This window comes from Heptranchias perlo, chromosome 5 (genome assembly GCF_035084215.1).
Source record: "Heptranchias perlo isolate sHepPer1 chromosome 5, sHepPer1.hap1, whole genome shotgun sequence".
Lineage (NCBI taxonomy): Eukaryota > Metazoa > Chordata > Chondrichthyes > Hexanchiformes > Hexanchidae > Heptranchias > Heptranchias perlo.
The window spans coordinates 25821652-25844003 of record NC_090329.1 but is presented as its reverse complement, the minus strand read 5'-3'; the positions used below and the strand labels follow the sequence as shown (position 1 = coordinate 25844003).

Sequence of the window (22352 nt, the reverse complement as noted above, 5' to 3'; positions counted from 1 at the left end):
CAGTTCCCTTTTGAAGGCCATGATTGAATCTGCCTCCACCACCCCCTCAGGCAGTGCATTCCAGATCCTAATCACTCACTGTGTAAAAAAGTTTTTCCTCATGTCACCTTTGGTTCTTTTGCTAATCACCTTAAATCTATGTCCTCTGGTTCTTGACCCTTCCGCCAATGGGAACAGTTTCTCTCTATCTACTCTGTCTAGACCCTTCATGATTTTGAATACCTCTATCAAATCTCCTCGCAACCGTCTCTGTTCCAAGGAGAACAACCCCAGCTTCTCCAGTCTATCCACATAACTAAAGTCCCTCATCCCTGGAATCATTCTAGTAAATCTCTTCTGCACCCTCTCTAAGGCCTTCACATCTTTCCTGAAGTACGGTGCCCAGAACTGGACACAATACTCCAGTTGTGGCCAAACCAGTGTTTTATAAAGGTTCATCATGACTTCCTTGCTTTTGTATTCTATGCCTCTATTTATAAAGCCCAGGATCCTGTATGCTTTTTTAATTGCTTTCTCAACCTGCCCTACCACCTTCAACGATTTATGCACATGTACCCCCAGATCTCTCTGTTCCTGTACCCCTTTTAGAGTTGTGCCCTCTAGTTTATATTGCCTTGCCTCATTCTTCCAACCGAAATGTATCACTTTGCATTTTTCTGTGTTAAATTTCATCTACCATATGTCTGCCCATTCCACCAGCCTATCCATATCCTCTTGAAGTCTATCACTATCCTTCTCACTGTTTACGAGCCTTCCAAGTTTTGTGTCATCTGCAAATTTTGAAATTGTGCCCTGTATACCCAAGTCCAAGTCATTAATATATATCAAGAAAAGCAGTGGTCCCAGCACTGACCCCTGGGGAACACCACTGTACACGTCCCTCCAATCCAAAAAACAACCGTTCACCACCACTCTCTGTTTCCTGTTATTAGCCAATTCTGTATCCATGTTGCTACTGATCCATTTATTCCATGGGCCGCAATCTTGATGCGTGCAGCACATTATCAAACGCCTTTTGAAAGTCCATATACGCCACATCAACTGAATTGCCCTCATCTACCCTCTGTTACCTCATCAATAAACTCTATCAGATTAGTTAAACACGATTTGCCTTTAACAAATCCATGCTGGCTTTCCCTAATCAATCCATGCTTGTCCAAGTGACTGTTAATTCTATCCTGGATTATCGTTTCTAAAAGTTTCCCCACCACTGACTGGCCTATAGTTGCTGGGTTTATCCTTACAGCCTATTTTGAACAAGGGTGTAACATTTGCAATTCTCCAGTCCTCTGGCACCACCCCCGTATCTACGGATGTTTGGAAGACTATGACCAGTACCTCAGCAATTTCCACCCTTACTTCCCTTAGCACCCTAGGGTGCATCCCATCCGGACCGGGTGACTTATCTACTTTAAGTACAGCTAGCCTTTCAAGTACCTCTTCTTTATCAATTTTTAGCCCATCCAGTATCTCAACTATATCTTCCCTTACTGAGACTCTGGTAGCATCTTCTTCCTTGGTAAAGACAGATGCAAAGTACTCATTTAGTACCTCAGCCATCCTGTCTGCCTCCATAAATAGATCTCTTTTATGGTCCCTAATCGACTACACCCCTCCTCTTACTACCCGTTTACTGTTTACATGTCTGTCGAAGACTTTTGGATTCCCTTTTATGTTGGCTGCCAGTCTATTCTCATACTCTCTCTTTGCCCCTCTTATTTCCTTTTTCACTTCCCCTCTGAACTTTCTATATTCTGCCTGGTTCTCACTTGTGTTATCAACCTGACATCTGTCATACGCCTCTTTTTTCCATTTCATCTTTCTCACTATCTCTTTTGTCATCCAGGGAGCTCTGGCTTTAGTTGCCCTCCCTTTCTCCCTCGTGGGAATGTGCCTCGACTGTACCCGAACCATCTCCATCTTAAAAGCCATCCACTGTTCAATTACAGTTTTGCCTGCCAATCTATGATTCCAATTTACCCAGGCCAGACCTGTTCTCATCCCACTTAAATTGGCCCTCCTCCAATTGAGTATTTTTACTTTAGCGTCGTCAGTGTCCTTTTCCATAGCTGTTCTAAACCTTATGATACTATGATCGCTGCTCCCTAAATGCTCCCACACTGACACTTGCTCCAGTTGGCCCGCCTCATTGCCTAGAACCAAGTCCAGCAATATCTACATCCTCGTTGGGCCGGAAACGTACTGGTTAAGAAAGTTACCCTAAACACATTTCCAAAATTCCTCCCCTTCTGTGCCCCTTATTATTGTTATCCCAGTCTATTTTAGGAAAGTTGGAGTCCCCAATTATCACTACTCTATAGCTTTTGCACCTCTCTGTAATTTCCCTGCAAATTTACTCCTCTATATTCTTCCCACTAGTTGGTGGCCTATAGAATACACCCAGTAGTGTAGTGGCACCTCTTTTATTTCTTAACTCTAACCAAATAGATTCTGTCCTTCACCCCTCCGGGACATCCTCGCTCTCCAGCACTGTAATATTCTCGGTAATCAATACTGCCACCCCACCTCCTTTCCTTCCTTCTCTACCTTTCCTGAACACCTTGTATCCAGGAATATTTAGTACCCATTCCTGCCCTTTTTTAAGCCAGGTCTCCGTTATCGCCACGTCATCGTATTCCCATGTGGCTATTTGCGCCAGGGATGAGGGCCTTCAGTTATGTGGAGAAATTGGAGAAGCTGGGATTGTTCTCCTTACAGCAGAGAAGGTTAAGGGGAACCTAATAGATTATGAGGGGTTTTGATAGAGCAAATGGGGAGAGACTGTTTTCTCTGGCAATTGGGTCGCTAACCAGAAGTCACATATTTAAAATAAGTGGGAAAGAACAAGAGGGGAAATGAGGAGAAATGTTTACACAGGGATGGTTGATAAGACCTGGGACGCTCCTCCTGAAAGGGTGGTGGAGACAGATTGCAAAGGAATGTTCGAAAGGCAATTGGACATGTACTTGAAGAGGATTAATTTGCAGGGCTACAGGGAAAAAGCTGGGTTGCGGGAATAAAGTGTACAGCTCTTTCAAAGACAGCTCCTTCTGAGCTGTCGGATTCTATGATTCTATGAAACCGTTGCTGAAGCAGAGTATATAGGCTCTTTTAAAAGGGAATTGTGGTTACGTGAAAAATAGAAATAGTAAAGGGTGTGGGGAGTGAGCAGGAGAGTGGGAATAGACTGGGTGGGATATTAAAGGATGTGAGGAGTGAGCAGGAGTATGACTCCAGCCACTGGAGAGTTTTCCCCCTGATTCCCATTCACGTCAATTTTAATTGGGCTCCTTGGTGCCACATTCAGTCAAATGCAGTCACTCTCACCTCACCTCTGGAATTCAGCTCTTTTGTCCATGTTTGGACCAAGGCTGTAATGAGGTCTGGAGCCGAGTGGTCCTGACGGAACCCAAACTGAGCATTGTGAGCAGGTTATTGGTGAAAAAAATTCAATTAATTAAATAAAAAAAATCTGGAATTAAAATACTAGTATCAGTAATGATGGCCATGAAACTACCGGATTGTCGTAAAAACCCATCTGGTTCACTAATGTCCTTTAGGGAAGGAAGCCTGCCGCCCTTACCCGGTCTGGCCTATATGTGACTCCAGACCCACAGCAATGTGGTTGATTCTTAATTGCCCTCTGAAATGGCCTAGCAAGCCACTCAGTTGTAAAATCTCGCTACGAAAAGTCATAATAAGAATAAAACCGGACGGACCACCCGGCATCGGACCACTAGGCACCGGACACGACAACGGCAAAACACCAAGCCCAGTCGACCCTGCAAGGTCCTCCTTACTAACATCTGGGGACTTGTGCCAAAATTGGGAGAGCTGTCCCACAGACTAGTCAAGCAACAGCCTGACATAGCCATACTCACAGAATCATATCTTTCAGCCAACGTCCCAGACTCTTCCATCACCATCCCTGGGTATGTCCTGTCCCACCGGCAGGACAGACCCACCAGAGGTGGCGGTACAGTGATATACAGTCAGGAGGGAGTGGCCCTGGGAGTCCTCAACATTGACTCTGGACCCCATGAAATCTCATGGCATCAGGTCAAACATGGGCAAGGAAACCTCCTGCTGATTACCACCTACCGTCCTCCCTCAGCTGATGAATCAGTCCTCCTCCATGTTGAACACCACTTGGAGGAAGCACTGAGGGTAGCAAGGGCACAAAATGTACTCTGGGTGGGGGACTTCAATGTCCATCACCAAGAGTGGCTCGGTAGCACCACTACTGACCGAGTCCTGAAGGACATAGCTGCTAGACTGGGCCTGCGGCAGGTGGTGAGCGAACCAACACGAGGGAAAAACTTACTTGACCTCGTCCTCACCAATCTACCTGTCGCAAATGCATCTGTCCATGACAGTATTGGTAGGAGTGACCACCGCACAGTCCTCGTGGAGATGAAATCCCGTCTTCGCACTGAGGACACCATCCAACGTGTTGTGTGGCACTACCACCGTGCTAAATGGGATAGATTCAGAACAGATCTAGCAGCTCAAAACTGGGCATCCATGAGGCGCTGTGGGCCATCAGCAGCAGCAGAATTGTATTCCAGCACAATCTGTAACCTCATGGCCCGGCATATTCCTCACTCTACCATTACCAACAAGCCAGGGGATCAACCCTGGTTCAATGAGGAGTGTAGAAGAGCATGCCAGGAGCAGCACCAGGCGTACCTAAAAATGAGGTGCCAACCTGGTGAAGCTACAACTCAGGACTACATGCATGCTAAACAGCGGAAGCAACATGCTATAGACAGAGCTAAGCGATTCCACAACCAACGGATCAGATCAAAGCTCTGCAGTCCTGCCACATCCAGTCGTGAATGGTGGTGGACAATGAAACAACTAACGGGAGGAGGAGGCTCTGCAAACATCCCCATTCTCAATGATGGCGGAGTCCAGCACGTGAGTGCAAAAGACAAGACTGAAGCGTTTGCAACCATCTTCAGCCAGAAGTGCCGAGTGGATAATCCATCTCAGCCTCCTCCCGATATCCCCACCATCACGGAAGCCAGTCTTCGGCCAATTCGATTCACTCCACGTGATATCAAGAAACGGCTGAGTGCACTGGATACAGCAAAGGCTATGGGCCCTGACAACATCCCAGCTGTAGTGCTGAAGACTTGTGCTCCAGAACTAGCTGCGCCTCTAGCCAAGCTGTTCCAGTACAGCTACAACACTGGCATCCACCCGACAATGTGGAAAATTGCCCAGGTATGTCCTGTCCACAAAAAGCAGGACAAATCCAATCCGGCCAATTACTGCCCCATCAGTCTACTCTCAATCATCAGCAAAGTGATGGAAGGTGTCGTCGACAGTGCTATCAAGCGGCACCTACTCACCAATAACCTGCTCACCGATGCTCAGTTTGGGTTCCGCCAGGACCACTCGGCTCCAGACCTCATTACAGCCTTGGTCCAAACATGGACAAAAGAGCTGAATTCCAGAGGTGAGGTGAGAGTGACTGCCCTTGACATCAAGGCAGCATTTGACCGAGTGTGGCACCAAGGAGCCCTAGTAAAATTGAAGTCAATGGGAATCAGGGGGAAAACTCTCCAGTGACTGGAGTCATAGCTAGTACAAAGGAAGATGGTAGTGGTTGTTGGAGGCCAATCATCTCAGCCCCAGGGCATTGCTGCAGGAGTTCCTCAGGGCAGTGTCCTAGGCCCAACCATCTTCAGCTGCTTCATCAATGACCTTCCCTCCATCATAAGGTCAGAAATGGGGATGTTCGCTGATGACTGCACAGTGTTCAGTTCCATTCGCAACCCCTCAGATAATGAAGCAGTCCGAGCCTGCATGCAGCAAGACCTGGACAACATCCAGGCTTGGGCTGATAAGTGGCAAGTAACATTCGCGCCAGATAAGTGCCAGGCAATGACCATCTCCAACAAGAGAGAGTCTAACCACCTCCCCTTGACATTCAACGGCATTACCATCGCCGAATCCCCCACCATCAACATCCTGGTGGTCACCATTGACCAGAAACTTAACTGGACCAGCCATATAAGTACTGTGGCTACGAGAGCAGGTCAGAGGCTGGGTATTCTGCGGCGAGTGACTCACCTCCTGACTCCCCAAAGCCTTTCCACCATCTACAAGGCACAAGTCAGGAGTGTGATGGAATACTCTCCACTTGCCTGGATAAGTGCAGCTCCAACAACACTCAAGAAGCTCGACACCATCCAAGATAAAGCAGCCCGCTTGATTGGCACCCCATCCACCACCCTAAACATTCACTCCCTTCACCACCGGCGCACTGTGGCTGCAGTGTGCACCATCCACAGGATGCACTGTAGCAACTCGCCAAGGCTTCTTCGACAGCACCTCCCAAACCCGCGACCTCTACCACCTAGAAGGACAAGGGCAGCAGGCGCATGGGAACAACACCACCTGCACGTTCCCCTCCAAGTCACACACCATCCCGACTTGGAAATATATCGCCGTTCCTTCATTGTCGCTGGGTCAAAATCCTGGAACTCCCTTCCTAACAGCACTGTGGGAGAACCGTCACCACACGGACTGCAGCGGTTCAACAAGGCGGCTCACCACCACCTTCTCGAGGGCAATTAGGGATGGGCAATAAATGCCGGCCTTGCCAGCGACGCCCACATCCCGTGAACGAATGAAAAAAAAGTGCTGCTTGATAGCAGTGTCGACGACACCTTCCATCACTTTGCTGATGATTGAGAGTAGACTGATGGGGTGGTAATTGGCCGGATTGGATTTGTCCTGCTTTTTGTGGATGGGGCATATCTAGGCAATTTTCCACCTTGTCAGGTAGATGCCAGTGTTGTAGCTGTACTGGAACAGCTTGGCTGGAGGCGCGGCTAGTTCTGGAGCACAAGACTTCAGCACAACGGCCGGGATGTTGTCAGGCCCCATAGCCTTTGCTGTATCCAATGCACTCAGCCGTTTCTTGATATCATGAGGAGTGAATTGAATTGGCTGAAGATTGGCTTCTGTGATGTTGGGGATATCTGGAGGAGGCCGAGATGGATCATTCACTCGGCACTTCTGGCTGAAGGGGGTTCCAAATGCTCCACCTCCTCCCGTTAGTTGTTTAATTGTCCACCACCATTCACGACACGATGTGGCAGGATGGCAGAGTTTTGATCTGATCCTTTGGTTGTGGAATCGCTTCGATCTGTCTATAGCATGTTACTTCCTCTGTTTAGCATGCATGTCGTCCTGTGTTGTAGCTTCATCAGGTTGGCACCTCATTTTTAGGTATGCCTGGTGCTGCTCCTGGCATGCTCTTCTACACTCCTCATTGAACCAGGGTTGATCCCTTGGCTTGTTGGTAATGGTAGAGTGAGGAATATGTCGGGCCATGAGGTTACAGATTGTGCTGGAATACAATTCTGCTGCTGCTGATGGCCCACAGAGCCTCTTGGATGCCCAGTTTTGAGCTGCTAGATCTGTTCTGAATCTATCCCATTTAGCACAGTGGTAGTGCCACACAACACGTTGGATGGTGTCCTCAGTGTGAAGACGGGATTCATCTCCATAAGGACTGTGCGGTGGTCACTCCTAATAATACTGTCATGGACAGATGCATCTGCGACAGGTAGTGTCCGAGGCCCAACCATCTTCACCTGCTCCATCAATGGGATTGTTCGCTGATGATTGCACAGTGTTCAGTTCCATTCGCAACCCCTCAGATAATGAAGCAGTCCGAGCCCGTATGCAGCAAGACCTGGACAACATCCAGGCTTGGGCTCATAAGTGGCAAGTAACATTTGCGCCAGACAAGTGCCAGGCAATGACCATCTCCAACAAGAGAGAGTCTAACCACCTCCCCTTGACATTCAACGCATTACCATCACCGAATCCCCCACCATCAACATCCTGGGGGGTCACCATTGACCATGAACTTAACTGGACCAGCCATATAAATACTGTGGCTACAAGAGCAGGTCAGAGTCTGGGTATTCTGCGGTGAGTGACTCACCTCCTGACTCCCCAAAGCCTTTCCACCATCTACAAGGCACAAGTCAGGAGTGCGATGGAATACTCTCCACTTGCCTGCATGAGTGCAGCTCCAACAACACTCAAGAAGCTCGACACCATCCAGGACAAAGCAGCCCGCTTGATTGGCACACCATCCACCACCTTAAACATTCACTCCCTTCACCATCGGTGCACTGTGGCTGCAGTGTGTACCATCCACAGGATGCACTGCAGCAACTTGCCAAGGCTTCTTCGACAGCACCTCCAAAACCCGCGACCTCTACCACCTAGAAGGACAAGAGCAGCAGGCACATGGGAACAACACCACCTGCACATTCCCCTCCAAGTCACACACCATCTCGACTTGGAAATATATCGCCGTTCCTTCATCGTCGCTGGGTCAAAATTCTGGAACTCCCTTCCTAACAGCATTGTGGGAGAACCTTCGCCAGACGGACTGCAGCGGTTCAAGAAGGCGGCTCACCACCACCTTCTCAAGGGCAATTCGGGATGGGCAATAAATGCTGGCCTCGCCAGCGACGCCCACATCCCATGAACAAATAAAAAAAATGATTGGTGAGGACGAGGTCAAGTAGGTTTTTCCCTCGTGTTGGTTCGCTCAACACCTGCCGCAGGCCCAGTCTGGCAGCTATGTCCTTCAAGACTCGGCCAGCTCGGTCAGTGATGGTGCTACCGAGCCACTCTTGGTGATAGACATTGAAGTCCCCCACCCATAGTACGTTCTGTGCCCTTGCTACCCTCAGTGCTTCCTCCAAGTGGTGCTCAACATGGAGGAGGACTGATTCATCAGCTGAGGGAGGGCGGTAGGTGGTAATCAGCAGGAGGTTTCCTTGCCCATGTTTGGCCTGATGCCATGAGATTTCATGGAGTCCAAAGTCAATGTTGAGAACGCCGAGGGCCACTCCCTCCTGACTGTATATCACTGTACCGCCACCTCTGGTGGGTCTATCCTGCCGGTGGGACAGGACATACCTAGGGATGGTGATAGAAGAGTCTGGGACGGTGGCTGAAAGATATGATTCTGTGAGTATGGCTTTGTCAGGCTGTAGCTTAACTAGTCTGTGGGACAGCTCTCCCAATTTTGGCACAAGTCCCCAGATGTTAGCTGGGAGGACTTTGCAGGGTCGACTGGGCTTGGTTTGCCTTTGTCGTGTCCGGTGCCTCGTGGTCCAATGCCGGGTGGTCCATCTGGTTTTAATCATAGTGACTTTCTGGAGTGAGATTGTACAATTGAATGGCTTGCTAGGCCATTTCAGAGGGCGATTAAGAATCAACCACATTGCTGTGGGTCTGGAGTCACATATAGGCCAGACCGGGTAAGGAATGCAGGTTTTGTTCCCTAAAGGACATTAGTGAACCAGATGGGATATTGAAGGATATGGGAGATGAGCAGGAGAGTGGGATTAGACTGGGTGGGATATTAAAGGGTATGGGGAGTGAGCAGGAGAGTGGGATTAGACTGGATGTTATATTAATGGGTGTGGGGAGTGAGCAGGAGAGTGGAATTAGACTGGGTGGGATATTAAAGGGTGTGGGGAGTGAGCAGGAGAGTGGGATTGGACTGGGTGGGATATTAAAGGGTATGGGGAGTGAGCAGGAGAGTGGGATTAGACTGGATGTTATATTAATGGGTGTGGGGAGTGAGCAGGAGAGTGGAATTAGACTGGGTGGGACATTAAAGGGTGTGGGGAGTGAGCAGGAGAGTGGGATTAGACTGGGTGGGATATTAAAGGGTGTGGGGAGTGAGCAGGAGAGTGGGATTAGACTGGATGGTATATTAATGGGTGTGGGGAGTGAGCAGGAGAGTGGAATTAGACTGGGTGGGATATTAAAGGGTATGGGGAGTGAGCAGGAGGGTGGGATTAGACTGGGTGGGATATTAATGTGTGTGGGGAGTGAGCAGGAGGGTGGGATTAGACTGGGTGGGATGTTAAAGGAACATAGGAAGAACATAGGAACAGGAGGAGGCCATTCAGCCTCTCGAGCCTGTTCTGCCATTCAATTAGAACACAGCTGATCTGTATTTTAACTCCATCTACCCACCTTGGTTCTGTAACTCTTAATACCCTTGCCTAATAAAAATCTATCAATCGCAGTTTTGAAATTTTCAATTGACCCCCAGCCTCAACAGCTTTTTGGGGAGAGAGTTCCAGATTTCCACTCCCCTTTGTGTGAAGAAGTGCTTCCTGACATCACTCCTGAACAGCCTAGCTCTAATTTTAAGATTATGCCCCCTTGTTCTGGACTCCACCACCAGAGGAAATAGTTTCTCTCTATCTACCCTATCACATCCTTTAATCATCTTAAACCTCGATTTGATCAGCCCTTAATCTTCTAAACTCAAGGGAATACAAGTCTGGTCTACGCAACCTGTCCTCATAATTTAAGCTTTTAGCCCTGGTATCATTCTGGTGAATCTGCGCTGCACCCCCTCTAAGGCCAATATATCCTTTCTGAAGTGGGGTGCCCAGAACTGAACGCAGAGCAGGAGAGCTCTTTACAGCAGTAACATAACTTTCACCCCTTTGTATTTCAGCCCTCTTGAGATAAAGGCCAACATTCCATTCGCCTTTTTAATTCCTTTTTGTGCCTATCCACTAGCTTTTAATGATTTCTGTACTTGGACTCCTAAATCTCTCTGCTCCTCCACAGTTCCTAGCTTTTCGCCATTTAGAAAAATCTCTGATCTATTTTTCTTAGGTTCAAAATGGATGATCTCACACTTCCCCACATTGAACTCCATTTGCTACAGTTTTTCCCACTCACTTAATCTATCAATGTTGCAACTTTCTGCTCCCATCTACACTATTTACAGTACCACCTAACTTAGTGTCATCAGCAAACTTGCAAATACAGCTCTTTATTCCTTATCCAAGTCATTTATCAATATAGTGAAAAGCTGAGGCCCCAGTACAGATCCCTGGGGGACACCACTTGTCACATCCTGCCAATTTGAGTACATACCCATTATCCCCACTGTCCGTCTCCTACCTCTTCACCAATTCCCTATTCAAGCCAATAGATTGCTTCCAATTCTATGTGCTTTCATTTTTGTTAATAGTCTCTTACATGGAACTTTATCGAATGCCTTCTGGACGTCCATATAAATAACATCCATAGACATTCCCGTATCTATCACGTTTGTTACCTCCTCAAAAAATTGGTTCGTTAGACATGACTTATCCTTTACAAATCCATGCTCGCTCTCTCTGATCAGCTCATATTTGTCCAAATGCACAGTCTCTTACCCTAATAATGGATTCTAGTAACTTCCCCACAACTGACGTTAGACTAATAGGCCTATAATTTCCTACTTTATCTCTCATACCCTTCTTAAATAATGGAGTGACATTGGCAATTTTCCAATCCAAGGGGACAATTTCTGAATTGAGAGAGTTTTGGAAGATCATGAGTGGAGCATCTATAATTTCCTCACCTATTTCTTTTAATACCCTGGGGTGGAAACCATCAGGTCCTGGAGATTTGTGTATCTTTAATAGCATTAGTTTCTGCATCACCATTTGTTTACTAATATTGAACCTAGTTAGTTCCTCCCCTTGATTTATTTTTAGTTTTCCGTGTATCTCTGATATTTCGCCCTCTTCCTCTATTGTGAAGACTGATACAAAGTAGCTATTCAGTAAGTCTACCATTTCCTTATTTCCAATTACGATATCCATACAAGGGTACGGAGCATGACAGAAGAGTGGAATTAGACTTAAAGGTTACAGGGAATGAGCAAGAAAATGGGATGAGATTAGGTGGGATATTAAAAGATACGGAGAATGAGTAGGAGAGTGGGATTAGGCCAGGTGGGATATTAAAGGGTATGGGGAGTGAGCAAGAGAGTAAGATTACACTCAGTGGGATATTAAAGGGTATGGGAAGTGAGTTCTTTTTTATTTGTTCATGGGATGTGGGCATCGCTGGCAAGGCCAGCATTTATTGCCCATCCCTAGTTGTCCCTTGAGAAGGTGGTGGTGAGCCGCCTCCTTGAACCGCTGCAGTCCGTGTGGTGAAGATTCTCCCACAGTGCTGTTATGATATTAAAGGGTATGGGAAGTGAGTGGGAGAGTAAGATTACACTGGGTGGGATATTAAAGGGTATGGGGAGTGAGGGGAGAGTGGATTAGATTGGGTGGGATATTAAAGGGGATGGGGAGTGAGCAGGAGAGTGGAATTCGACTGGGTGGGATATTAAACGGTATGGGGAGTGAGCAGGAGAGTGGGAATAGACTGGATGGGATATTAAAGGATACAGTGTGTCAGATTAGACTGGGTTGTTCATGTAGAGGAAAACTCCCAGTGCAGACTTGATGGGGAAAGGGCCTTTACTGTTCGGTGATATTTCGTGATTCTACTAATCCTTCACCAATAAGTGAAAAACCCTCATCCTGCCACTTAAATAATTTTTTCTCACTTTATTTTAATAGTCTACCACACTTCTAATTTTCATTAATGGCTGACCAGCTGGATGGGAGGGCCAGATGAAAACATTCGTGCTACCTGGTGATTTACCTTATTGCTGCGTGCGGCCAGTGCTACCTGCACTGCTGAGTAGCTGCTCACCAGCAGGCGGCCCAGATATCACGAGTGGTTATCACCATTTTAAGGCAGCCTGCAGTTCTTAAAGGGAAGGTGCACTGTGGCTGCAGGAAGTGATGGAAGTGAATTGGGGAGTGAATCTGTGCTGCAATATAGTGCAGCACGGTGATGATGGACTTCTGGAATTTTTAATGAGCAACAACTTGGCTGCTCTAAGTTTGCGGGACTCTGATATTTGAAAAATATAAGATACAGGTCTGAACGGAGTCTGAACGGAGATCAGAAATCACAAATATAAAACACAGATGCAGGTCCCGTCCCTATGTTTACAAACTGTTGAGTTATATTAAAACACTGAATAAAGGTTGTGCACTACTAAATGCCACATTCTCCAATCTGCACGCCAGACCTCACCAATCTGCTGATCTGAGTTTGTAGCGGGCCTGAGAGAGAGCGTGCACCAAGGTTCTCCGCTGATGCACTAGAGGCCTTGGTGCAAGAGGTGGACAGAAGGAGGGACATGCTATGTCTGCAGTGGGGCAAGAGGCCCTCCAGACATATACTCCCAAGGGAGTTGGAGCCAGTGGGGGATACAGTCAATGCCAGGCGCATAAACCATGAACATGGATGCAGTGCAGGAAGACGTTCAATGCTTTGACACGAGTGGTCAAGGTGAGTGAGGTCAACTGTCAAGTGGCATCTCCTACCAACTGCACCACTAGCCGCATCCACTGCTCCATTTACTACACCCCCATCACCCATCTACCACAAACTCCTTCCATCAGTACTCAACTCTTCCAGTCAGATGCTTCTTCTCACCCTCACACATTACCACTGTTGCAAGCCACACACCCACAACTCAAAGGTCACGCACACTGGCAGCTATTCAACCATGATAGGCATATCACCCAAACATCCTGCAGGACACTCACCGACATACGTCCCACTTTCTTGCAGGAGAAGGTGGCGCATAACAGGAGGCAGCAAGTGGCAGTGGCTCCATGGAACATGAACCTGCTGTCCTCTCTCAGGATGACAGCATTCCTGTCCCATCCCTGCCACTCTGCCAGTGCCCTTTCTGTTGCCTGTCAGCCAGCCAGCCCACTCCCTGTAGAGTATTGAAACTTTATTATAGGAACATAGACAGATAGGAACAGGAGGAGGCCATTTAGCCCCTCGAGCCTGTTCCACCATTCAGTGAGATCATGGTTGATCTGTGACCTAACTCCATATACCCGCCTTAGCCCCATATCCCTTAATACCTTTGGTTAACAAAAATCTATCAATCTCAGATTGAAAATTAACAATTGAGCTAGCATCAACTGTCATCTGCAGAAGAGTGTTCCAAAGTTGCACCACCCTTTGTGTGTAGAAGCGTTTCCTAACTTCACTCCTGAAAGTTCTGGCTCTAATTTTTAGGCTATGTCCCCTAGTCCCAGTATTCAAGTATAGGAGACCTCCAAAAACATGTACAAATGCATCAGCAGCCAGAAGCAATAATCCAGCAACTAACTTGTAACTCCTGCATGATCCCTTTAAATAGTGCTGGGGGAGAATCCTTGTAAGAAATACGATTTCTCGATCAAATCATAATCATGTATCCCATCCTGCAAAGCTTCAGGCACTTGGCCAAAAAGTGGATTGGCCAAGTCCAAGGCTGTGGGCAGACCTTGCGTCTGTGAGAATAGAAAGGGAGCCAGCATTCCACAGGGAATGATTATCTAACATTAGGCAAAGTGCTTGCTTCATAGCTCTCACCGCTTGATCTTGTTGGCGTCCCCATTCCCATGGGGCCCCTTTTTTAATAGCGCGTATAATGGGGCAGATCGGGCTGCGAAATCTTCCACAAACTGCCTGTGGTATCCCATCATCCTTAAAAACAACCTTAGGGAGGGGATATTGGCTGGGTAGGGATGTTTTTTATTGCGGCTATTTTTCCTCTGTGATTTGACAGCATCCCATGCTTATTTTTATCCCCAAGAAGGTTAACTGCGGTCGAGCAACCTGCGCCTTATGTGGGCTTAATCTTAATCCACTCTGAGTTATTGGACGCTAAATTGTGCCGTGGAGTGCCCGTTGTTTTGGCGCTACACGGCATCTTCGACATCCAAGATGGCGTCTTGGATGCGCACGCACATTTCCTGCGTGACGTGCGCCAGACGCCATCTTGGTATAGGAGTTTGCGCAGGCGCAGATAATGAACGCTGGAATCACGTAAAGTAGGGAGAAAATGGCTTCAATCAGTGTGCAACGCTGATTTAAAGTGATAGACACCATTTTGGCACTTAACGCTCAACTCAACGCACAGTCTTAACCCCCGACCATCTGAACGTGCCTTAGATTGCCTGGAGGAGCCCCGCCAATGCTATTTAAAGGGACCATGCAGGATTTACAGGTTAGTGGCTGGATTATTCCCAATGCTGCCAAGACATTTGTAACTGTTTTTGGAGGTCTCCTAGACTTCAATACTAGGGCACAGGGACATAGCCTAACATTTAGAGCCAGGACGTGCAGGAGTGAAGTTAGGAACTGCATCTACACACAAAGGGTGAATGTTAAATCTGAGATTGATAGATTTCTGTGAACCAAGGGTATTAAGGGATATGGGGCTAAGACGGGTATATGGAGTTAGGTCACAGGTCCACCATGATCTCATTGAATGGTGGAACAGGCTCGAGGGGCTAAATGCCACAGCCACTTGCTGCCTCTTGATATGCGCCACCTTCTCCTGCAAGAAAGCGGACATGTGCCTGGGTGATATGCCTGTCATAGTTGAATAGCTGGCAGTGTGTGTGGCCTGTAAGTTGTGGGTGGACGGCTTGAAACAGTGGTAATGTGTAAGGGTGAGAGGAAGCATCTGATTGGAAGAGTTGAGTACTGATGGAAAGAGTTTATTGGTATGTGGGGGATGGGGGGGTGTAGTGCGTGGTGCAGTTGGTAGGAGACGCCACTTGACAGTTGACCTCACTCACCTTGACCACTCATGACAAAGCATTGAACTTCTTCCTGCACTGCATCCATGTTCATGATGCTGTGCGCCTGGCATTGACTTCATCCCCCGCTGCCTCCCACTGCCTTTTAAGTATATGTCTGGAGGGCCTCTTGCCCCACCCCCCTGTGGATATAGGATGTCCCTCCTTCTGTGCACCTCTTGCACCCAAGGTCTCTAGTGCATCGGCAGAGAACCTTGGTGCATGCACTCTCGCAGGCCTGGTACTAACTCAGATCGGCAGATTGGTGAGGTCTGGTGTGCAGATTGGAGGATGTGGGAATTAGTAGTGCGCAACCTTTATTCAATGTTTTAACATAACTCATCAGTGTGTAAACATAGGGATGGGACCTGCATCTGTGTTTTACATGTGCAATGTCTGATCTCTGTTCAGACTCCGTGCAGACAGTAGACTATTATTTTCAGCAAATAACAGGTACATGCTACCTTTAAGAAATTTCTAAGAAACATCCTCCCTTTAAGAGATTGAGCTCCCTCTGGTGGTGGAAAGTGTGAATTGCATTGATTCCACGTGCAAGGCCTGGAACGGAAGGTCTTGTGTCCTGCCTGCGCAGGGTCCGTCGGGCGCGGGGTGTTAGCACATCGCGTTACCACCGCCCAAAACTGACCCTTAGCGAATTTTTCCCCCATTATGACTAATAGTTCTTGCAGCAGTTCCACATGGTCCTGTAAGGTTTCGGTGTGGAGTCGAAGGTCATCTACATACTGGACTAGGGCTCGTGGTCGCCAGAAGTTTAACAATTGATCTCACAAAATTTGATGAAAGGTGGATGGGTAGTTCTGAAATCCCTGAGGTGAACAGGTCCATATATATTGCTGCTCGCTTTAGGGAAAAGTGAACTTATACTGACACTCTTGGGTCAGTGGAATGGACCAAAATTCATTTGAAACCTGCAGCACTGAGAAGACGGCTGATTCCGCTGAGGTCTTTATGAGGATCTCGGGGGATGAGGCAAGTGTTGGGGCTATGGCCGGGGTGTATTTATTAATCTCCCTGTAATCTATGGTCAAACCCCATGAACCGTCAGGTTTTTTGACTGGCCAGATTGGGGAATTGCAGGTGCTGGCTGTTTTGCTTCGTACGCTCTGCTCAACAAGGGAGTGTACTCTGATCCTGACTGGCCCTTCCGCCTCCCTTGGGAAGCGGTATTGCCACACCGGCCGCGGGGGATGAGGTCCTGATATCTGGACCTCGCGATCCACCCTACTGCACACGTTCTTATGTGTAGCCCAGCAACCCACATTCCTCAATATGGTCTCAATGTCCACCCACTCATTTCGTAAAACGCTCCCCACGTCATACATTCGTTTGATAACTATTCCTCTTTGTTTTGCCCTTTTTTCCACTTGCCACAGTCAGCGGTTAACCAGATTCACCATAATGTCATGGCTACCCAGCCAATAAACTCCCAATTTACCATCCTCTGGCTCTCCCTGCATTCTACTGTGCACTATATAATGACACGTCGTCATATTTCCTATGATTAGGCCTGTTTCCACTATTTCCCCTTTCTCTCCACCTCCTCCAAATCCTCCTAATTCTATAAATCCCTTAAAACATAAGAACATAAGAAATAGGATCAGGAGTAGGCTACATGGCCCCTTGAGCCTGCTCCGCCATTCAATAAGATCATGGTTGATCTTTGACCTCCACTTTCCTGCCCGATCCCCCTATCCCTTGATTTCCAAACCAAACTGTTGTGGTCTGTCTCTCCACAGATACGTGTGAGGTACCCCATTATCGACTAGTAATACTCTGGGACGGCCTCCTACCTATGCATCTACATGGAGCCTACCACAGGGGTACATATGCAATCGACTAATGGACCCTCTACCAGCGAGGCCAAGGATTGTCAACTTGTCTGCTGGCCATGATCATCTGTATTGATCAGCTGGGTGCTGTCTATCCGGCTCCCTTTTCCAGAATTACCCATATGCCTTTCCAGTTCCTCCACCTTTTTCCTCCAGCATTCTATCTCTGACTCCCCTTACTTACTATTTCTGCGTGGGCAAGCTGCACCCGCCACCTTCTTAGGACATTGCCGGGACAAATTACCTGCCTGACCACAACACCAACACTCTGGTCCTGACCGGTCTCTGGTTGGGGCAGGACAGGACTGGCATCTTCCCTCGTTCTTCCAGGGTGGGACCGATGCAGCAGGACATGACTGGCATCTTCCCTCGTTCCTCCAGGGTGGGACCAATGCAGCAGGACAGGACTGGCATCTTCCCTCGTTCCTCTGGGGTGGGACCGATGGGGCAGGACAGGACTGGCATCTTCCCTTGTTCCTCCGGGGTGGGACCGATGGGGCAGGACAGGACTGGCATCTTCCCTTGTTCCTCCGGGGTGGGAGCGATGGGGCAGGACAGGACTGGCATCTTTCCTCGTTACTCTGGGGTGGGAGCGATGGAGCAGGACAGGACTGGCATCTTCCCTCGTTCCTCCAGGGTAGGACCGATGGGGCAGGACAGGACTGGCATCTTCCCTCGTTCCTCCAGAGTGGGACCGATGGGGCAGGACAGGACTGGCATCTTCCCTCGTTCCTCCAGGGTGGGGCCGATAGGCCTCTCTGGGGTTGTACCGCATATATCTTGGCTGCCCCGCCTTATACTGTTCCCGTTTGCGGTTCATCCCCTCCACTACCCATGCATCATCATGGGCTGCTACCGTGGGATCATAAATGTTGTTAATGGTCCCATATTTATCATTTTATGCCTCTAGGAGATTCTGGACCCACTGCCTTGTGCCGGGACGGTCTTCCCCTGGGAAGGCACCTTTATAATGGTTTCATAACATGTCTGCAAAAGCCTCTGGCCTTTTGTTATTTTCCTGCCTACGTTCCAGTAACTCTTTCAAGGCTGTCTGGTTTGAATCTGTTCCGTGCCCTGTGGCTGCCCATACCCTTCCACTTGCTTCCTCCCGGGTACCTTTCCCATTTTTAAGGTCTCCTGGTAGTGCCTTATATACCTTGGGGTGACATACATGAAGTAATAACATTATCCTTTCCTTGTTATCATGTTGGGGTAGATTGGAGGCTTGCTTGATCGTAGCCAGGCTGATACCAGGACCCTCTTTATTATCGGGATGTCAGGTGCCATCTCTTTTAACTGCCGGCTATCGTATGGGATGGTCATTTCCCCAAAGGGCCCCCCTCTCCTACTCAGCTTAAGTGCCTTTATCGGCATCATTCTAGCCTTGGGACCTCGGCCAGTTTCTCCCTTGTACAGTGGCTCCCTCCCTCTTTCTTTCCCCTGCCTGTTCTCATACTCATAAACTGCCTCAGCCAAATCCTTATAGTGTATCTCCTTTCAGGGGGACCCACTCCCACTATTATCGGGACTAATTTGCCTTTTGGTTACTGCAAACATTATACCCTTATGTTGTTTCAATTGCTCTTTTAATTCACTAATCTCTTTTTGACATTGCCCCTGATTGCCTTATGCTGATCTTCTTGATTCTGACTAAGTGTCCCTCGCAGCGCGGCCCTAATTCCTCCACTTTCACCTCGGGTTTCTCCGCTAGCTCCGTTTTTCTCCTCTAGGGCTGCCTGGTATACTAGTTTTTGTGCCTTATAACTACGATCTGTCTGCAACCAGGATACTGAGGCCGTCAGAGTTTCACAACACAAGGATTTGTCAGCTTGTAATTTCTGACATTTTTCCGCTTCTACTTCACGTTTATTTGATTCTGTCTTTAACTTGCTTCTCTGCAGAGTTTGCCACAGCAAGAGGACAGCTTTCCAACTACCTTTCTTAAGTTTCCTTTCCTTAGTGAGGGTCCGTACCAGGACCTCCAAGTCTTCAATATTATCAATATCTTTTACCAGGGTTCCACATAACCCAAATTCACCGTCAACAAGTTTCTGAAGTGTCGACACCAAACCGTTTTGAATCTTTGCCATGGTTTCCGTAAAGATATATGTATATATCTATATCTTAACCGAAGAATCGGTCACCGCTTCCCAGTTCCAACCGTACATTCCCCCAGAGGAATCGGTTCCAACCGTACACTCCCCCAGAGGAATCGGTTCCAACCGTACACTCCCCCAGAGGAATCGGTTCCAACCGTACACTCCCCCAGAGGAATCGGTTCCAACCGTACACTCCCCCAGAGGAATCGGTTCCAACCGTACACTCCCCCAGAGGAATCGGTTCCAACCGTACACTCCCCCAGAGGAATCGGTTCCAACCGTACACTCCCCCAGAGGAATCGGCTACAACCGTACACTCCCCCAGAGGAATCAACTACAACCGTACACTCCCCTAGAGGAATCGGTTCCAACCGTACACTCCCCCAGAGGAATCGGCTACAACCGTACACTCCTCTGAGACATCTAATTTATCACAGAGTCATCTTATAATAAATCTCACATATTACAATCACTTAAAACTCGGGCCCACCCAGGGATGCCAGAAATGTTGGAAATATGCTATTTTAATGCTACCAAGTGTTGGTAATCCTTCTTAATAATAACTCCCACGATGATTCGGGCCCGAGTGTGACCGAACCTGAAGCTTTATTATAGACACAAGAACAACGTTCTAATGCGGTCATATCAAACAAAAGTATTTATATAACAACTTTCTAATATAGTTATATCAAATAAACGAGGATGGTACAACCTGTCCTTAGGAAATCTCAAGCTGATCAGACCTGGTTCGTAGGGTGTCTGGGCCTCTGCCATCCAGAGAAGCTGCTTCTGCCTTTTAGTGGGATGGTGTCCCAGTTTATATATCTTTCTGAAGCATAGTTGCTTCTAGTAGCTTAACGACATTAGTCTCATGATGTCATCTGTCCCGGATAACTTCCCCTCAGGGTGCCCATTATCCCAGACACCTTTCCGATGTCCATTCTATGGTGTTAACTGTTGTCAATCCTATCTAGCTTATGGAGGAGGGACCTGTCCTTATCTTTCTGGGTATTTGGATTGTTCGGATGCAGACATTTAAGATGACCCATCCTGTATATGCCAATCACGAAGGTTACCTAATTATCTGCACAAAACTCCTGCAATTAACATAACAGGATTAGTCTTTGTCCAGGTCCTGAGTCTTTGGGATTCCTTGTTATTTGTTTCTGACAATTGGTCTTCAATGTGTCTGTTTCACACTTCTATTGTCTCTGCAATATTCCCAATAATTTTGCCTGATGTCAGATAATCATTCCCTGAGGAATGCTGGCTCCCTTTGTATTCTCACAGACCCAAGGTCTGTCCACAGCCTCGCTTTTTAGCCAAGCGCCTGAAGCATAGGAACATAGAAAACGTAGAAAATAGGAGCAAGAGTAGGCCATTCGGCCCTTCGGGCCTGCTCCGCCGTTCAAAATGATCATGGCTGATCATCTAACTCAGTATCCTGTTCCCGCTTTTTCCCCATATCCCTTGATCCCTTTAGCATTAAGAAATATATCTATTGCCTTCTTGAATACATCTAATGACTTGCCTTCTGTGGTAGAGAATTCCAAAGGTTCACCACCCTCTGAGTGAAGAAATTTCTCCTCATCTTGGTTCTAAATGGCATATCCCGTATCCTGAGACTGTGACCCCTGGTTCTGGACTCCCCAGCCATCGGGAACATCCTCTCTGCATCTAGTCTGTCTAGTCCTGTTAGCTTTGCAGGATGGGATACATGATTATAATTTGATCTAGAAATTGTATTTCTTACAGTCCTCCATGCTGTTTAAGACCTGCTCAACTGTGCGAGGTTAAGACAGTGCGTTGGCTGGACCATTGAGTTCCAAAATCGCATCTGTCCCTTTAAATCAGTCTTGCACACTGATCTACCGCATAATCTCCCTACTTTACATGCTGCCAGCATTCGTCATATGCGCAAATGCCTTTATCAATATGGCGTCCAGCACACATCACGCTAGAAGTGTGTGCGTGCATTCCGGACGCCATTTTGGGTCCTTAGGAATCCGCATAGCACCTTCAAAACTGGTGCTGTGCGGCCCAATTTAGCCCCCTGTGTGTTTACCTTTTCATTAACATTCCAAGAGATCGTTTTCATAATATTGTAATTTAATATGATGAGAATCTGTGATATTGTTGCTTTGATAATAATTGACTGCCTTATTTTGAAAGGAATTATTGATGTAAAGCTATAAATATTTAGGAGGTCTACTTGGATTCTGCAGATGGTCCAGATGGTAGATCTAAGGCAGATGTGTTCATGCTGTGGTCAGGAGGAAATTGGCAATTCATTCACACATTTACCAAACCACTTATCAGGAGTTCCCGGTCTACCCAGCGAGAGCTCAAATTCACACTTGTCAATTGTCCAATGGCCATCCTCCTGAGAGATAGGTGGGTCTCTTTAGAGTTGAGATGGCTCCCAAATGGTGTGCCTGTTGATGGAAGTTTGGAACTGAGTCTGTGACAGACTTGGTAATCTAATACTGAGCTAATCAGGTCCACAGTACTTCAGGGTATCTTTAGTGATTGACCAACCAGCCTAGCTCACTAATGGGATTATGGGAATTGGAGTGGTTGGGATTCTGCAATGGGAAGGATGATTGTGACATGTGTTCTGTGTTGGTAAGAGGCCTGGTTTTAGCAGGTTAAACTTCAGCAGTATTCATGCACACATTTAGATTTCCCCAAACCTTGGCTCCTTCCAGCCTGCACCTGAGCTCTTTGGGAGAGAGTGTGCACTCCATACCAGCTAAAATTGGAGCCCAGTCACACTGCCTGGGCATGGGTAAGAGAGCTGGATTGGAGCCCAGTCACAGTGCCTGGATAAAAGTCTGTTGATTGTAAGGGCCCTGAGTACAAAATGTTTGATAATATCAGTCCAATTCCAGTGCGCA

General features: G+C 47.6%; 1 protein-coding gene across 1 annotated transcript in view; it reads right to left on the bottom strand.

The window, feature by feature from the left end:
• The window catches only part of LOC137322140 (sialin-like), a 73543-nt gene extending 55620 nt beyond the window's left edge, over positions 1-17923 (bottom strand). The window contains exon 1 of the mRNA XM_067985254.1: positions 17636-17923. Coding sequence (XP_067841355.1) covers positions 17636-17923 — 288 coding nt within the window. The remainder of the gene's footprint in view (positions 1-17635) is intronic.
• Between the last annotated feature and the right edge of the window lie 4429 nt (positions 17924-22352).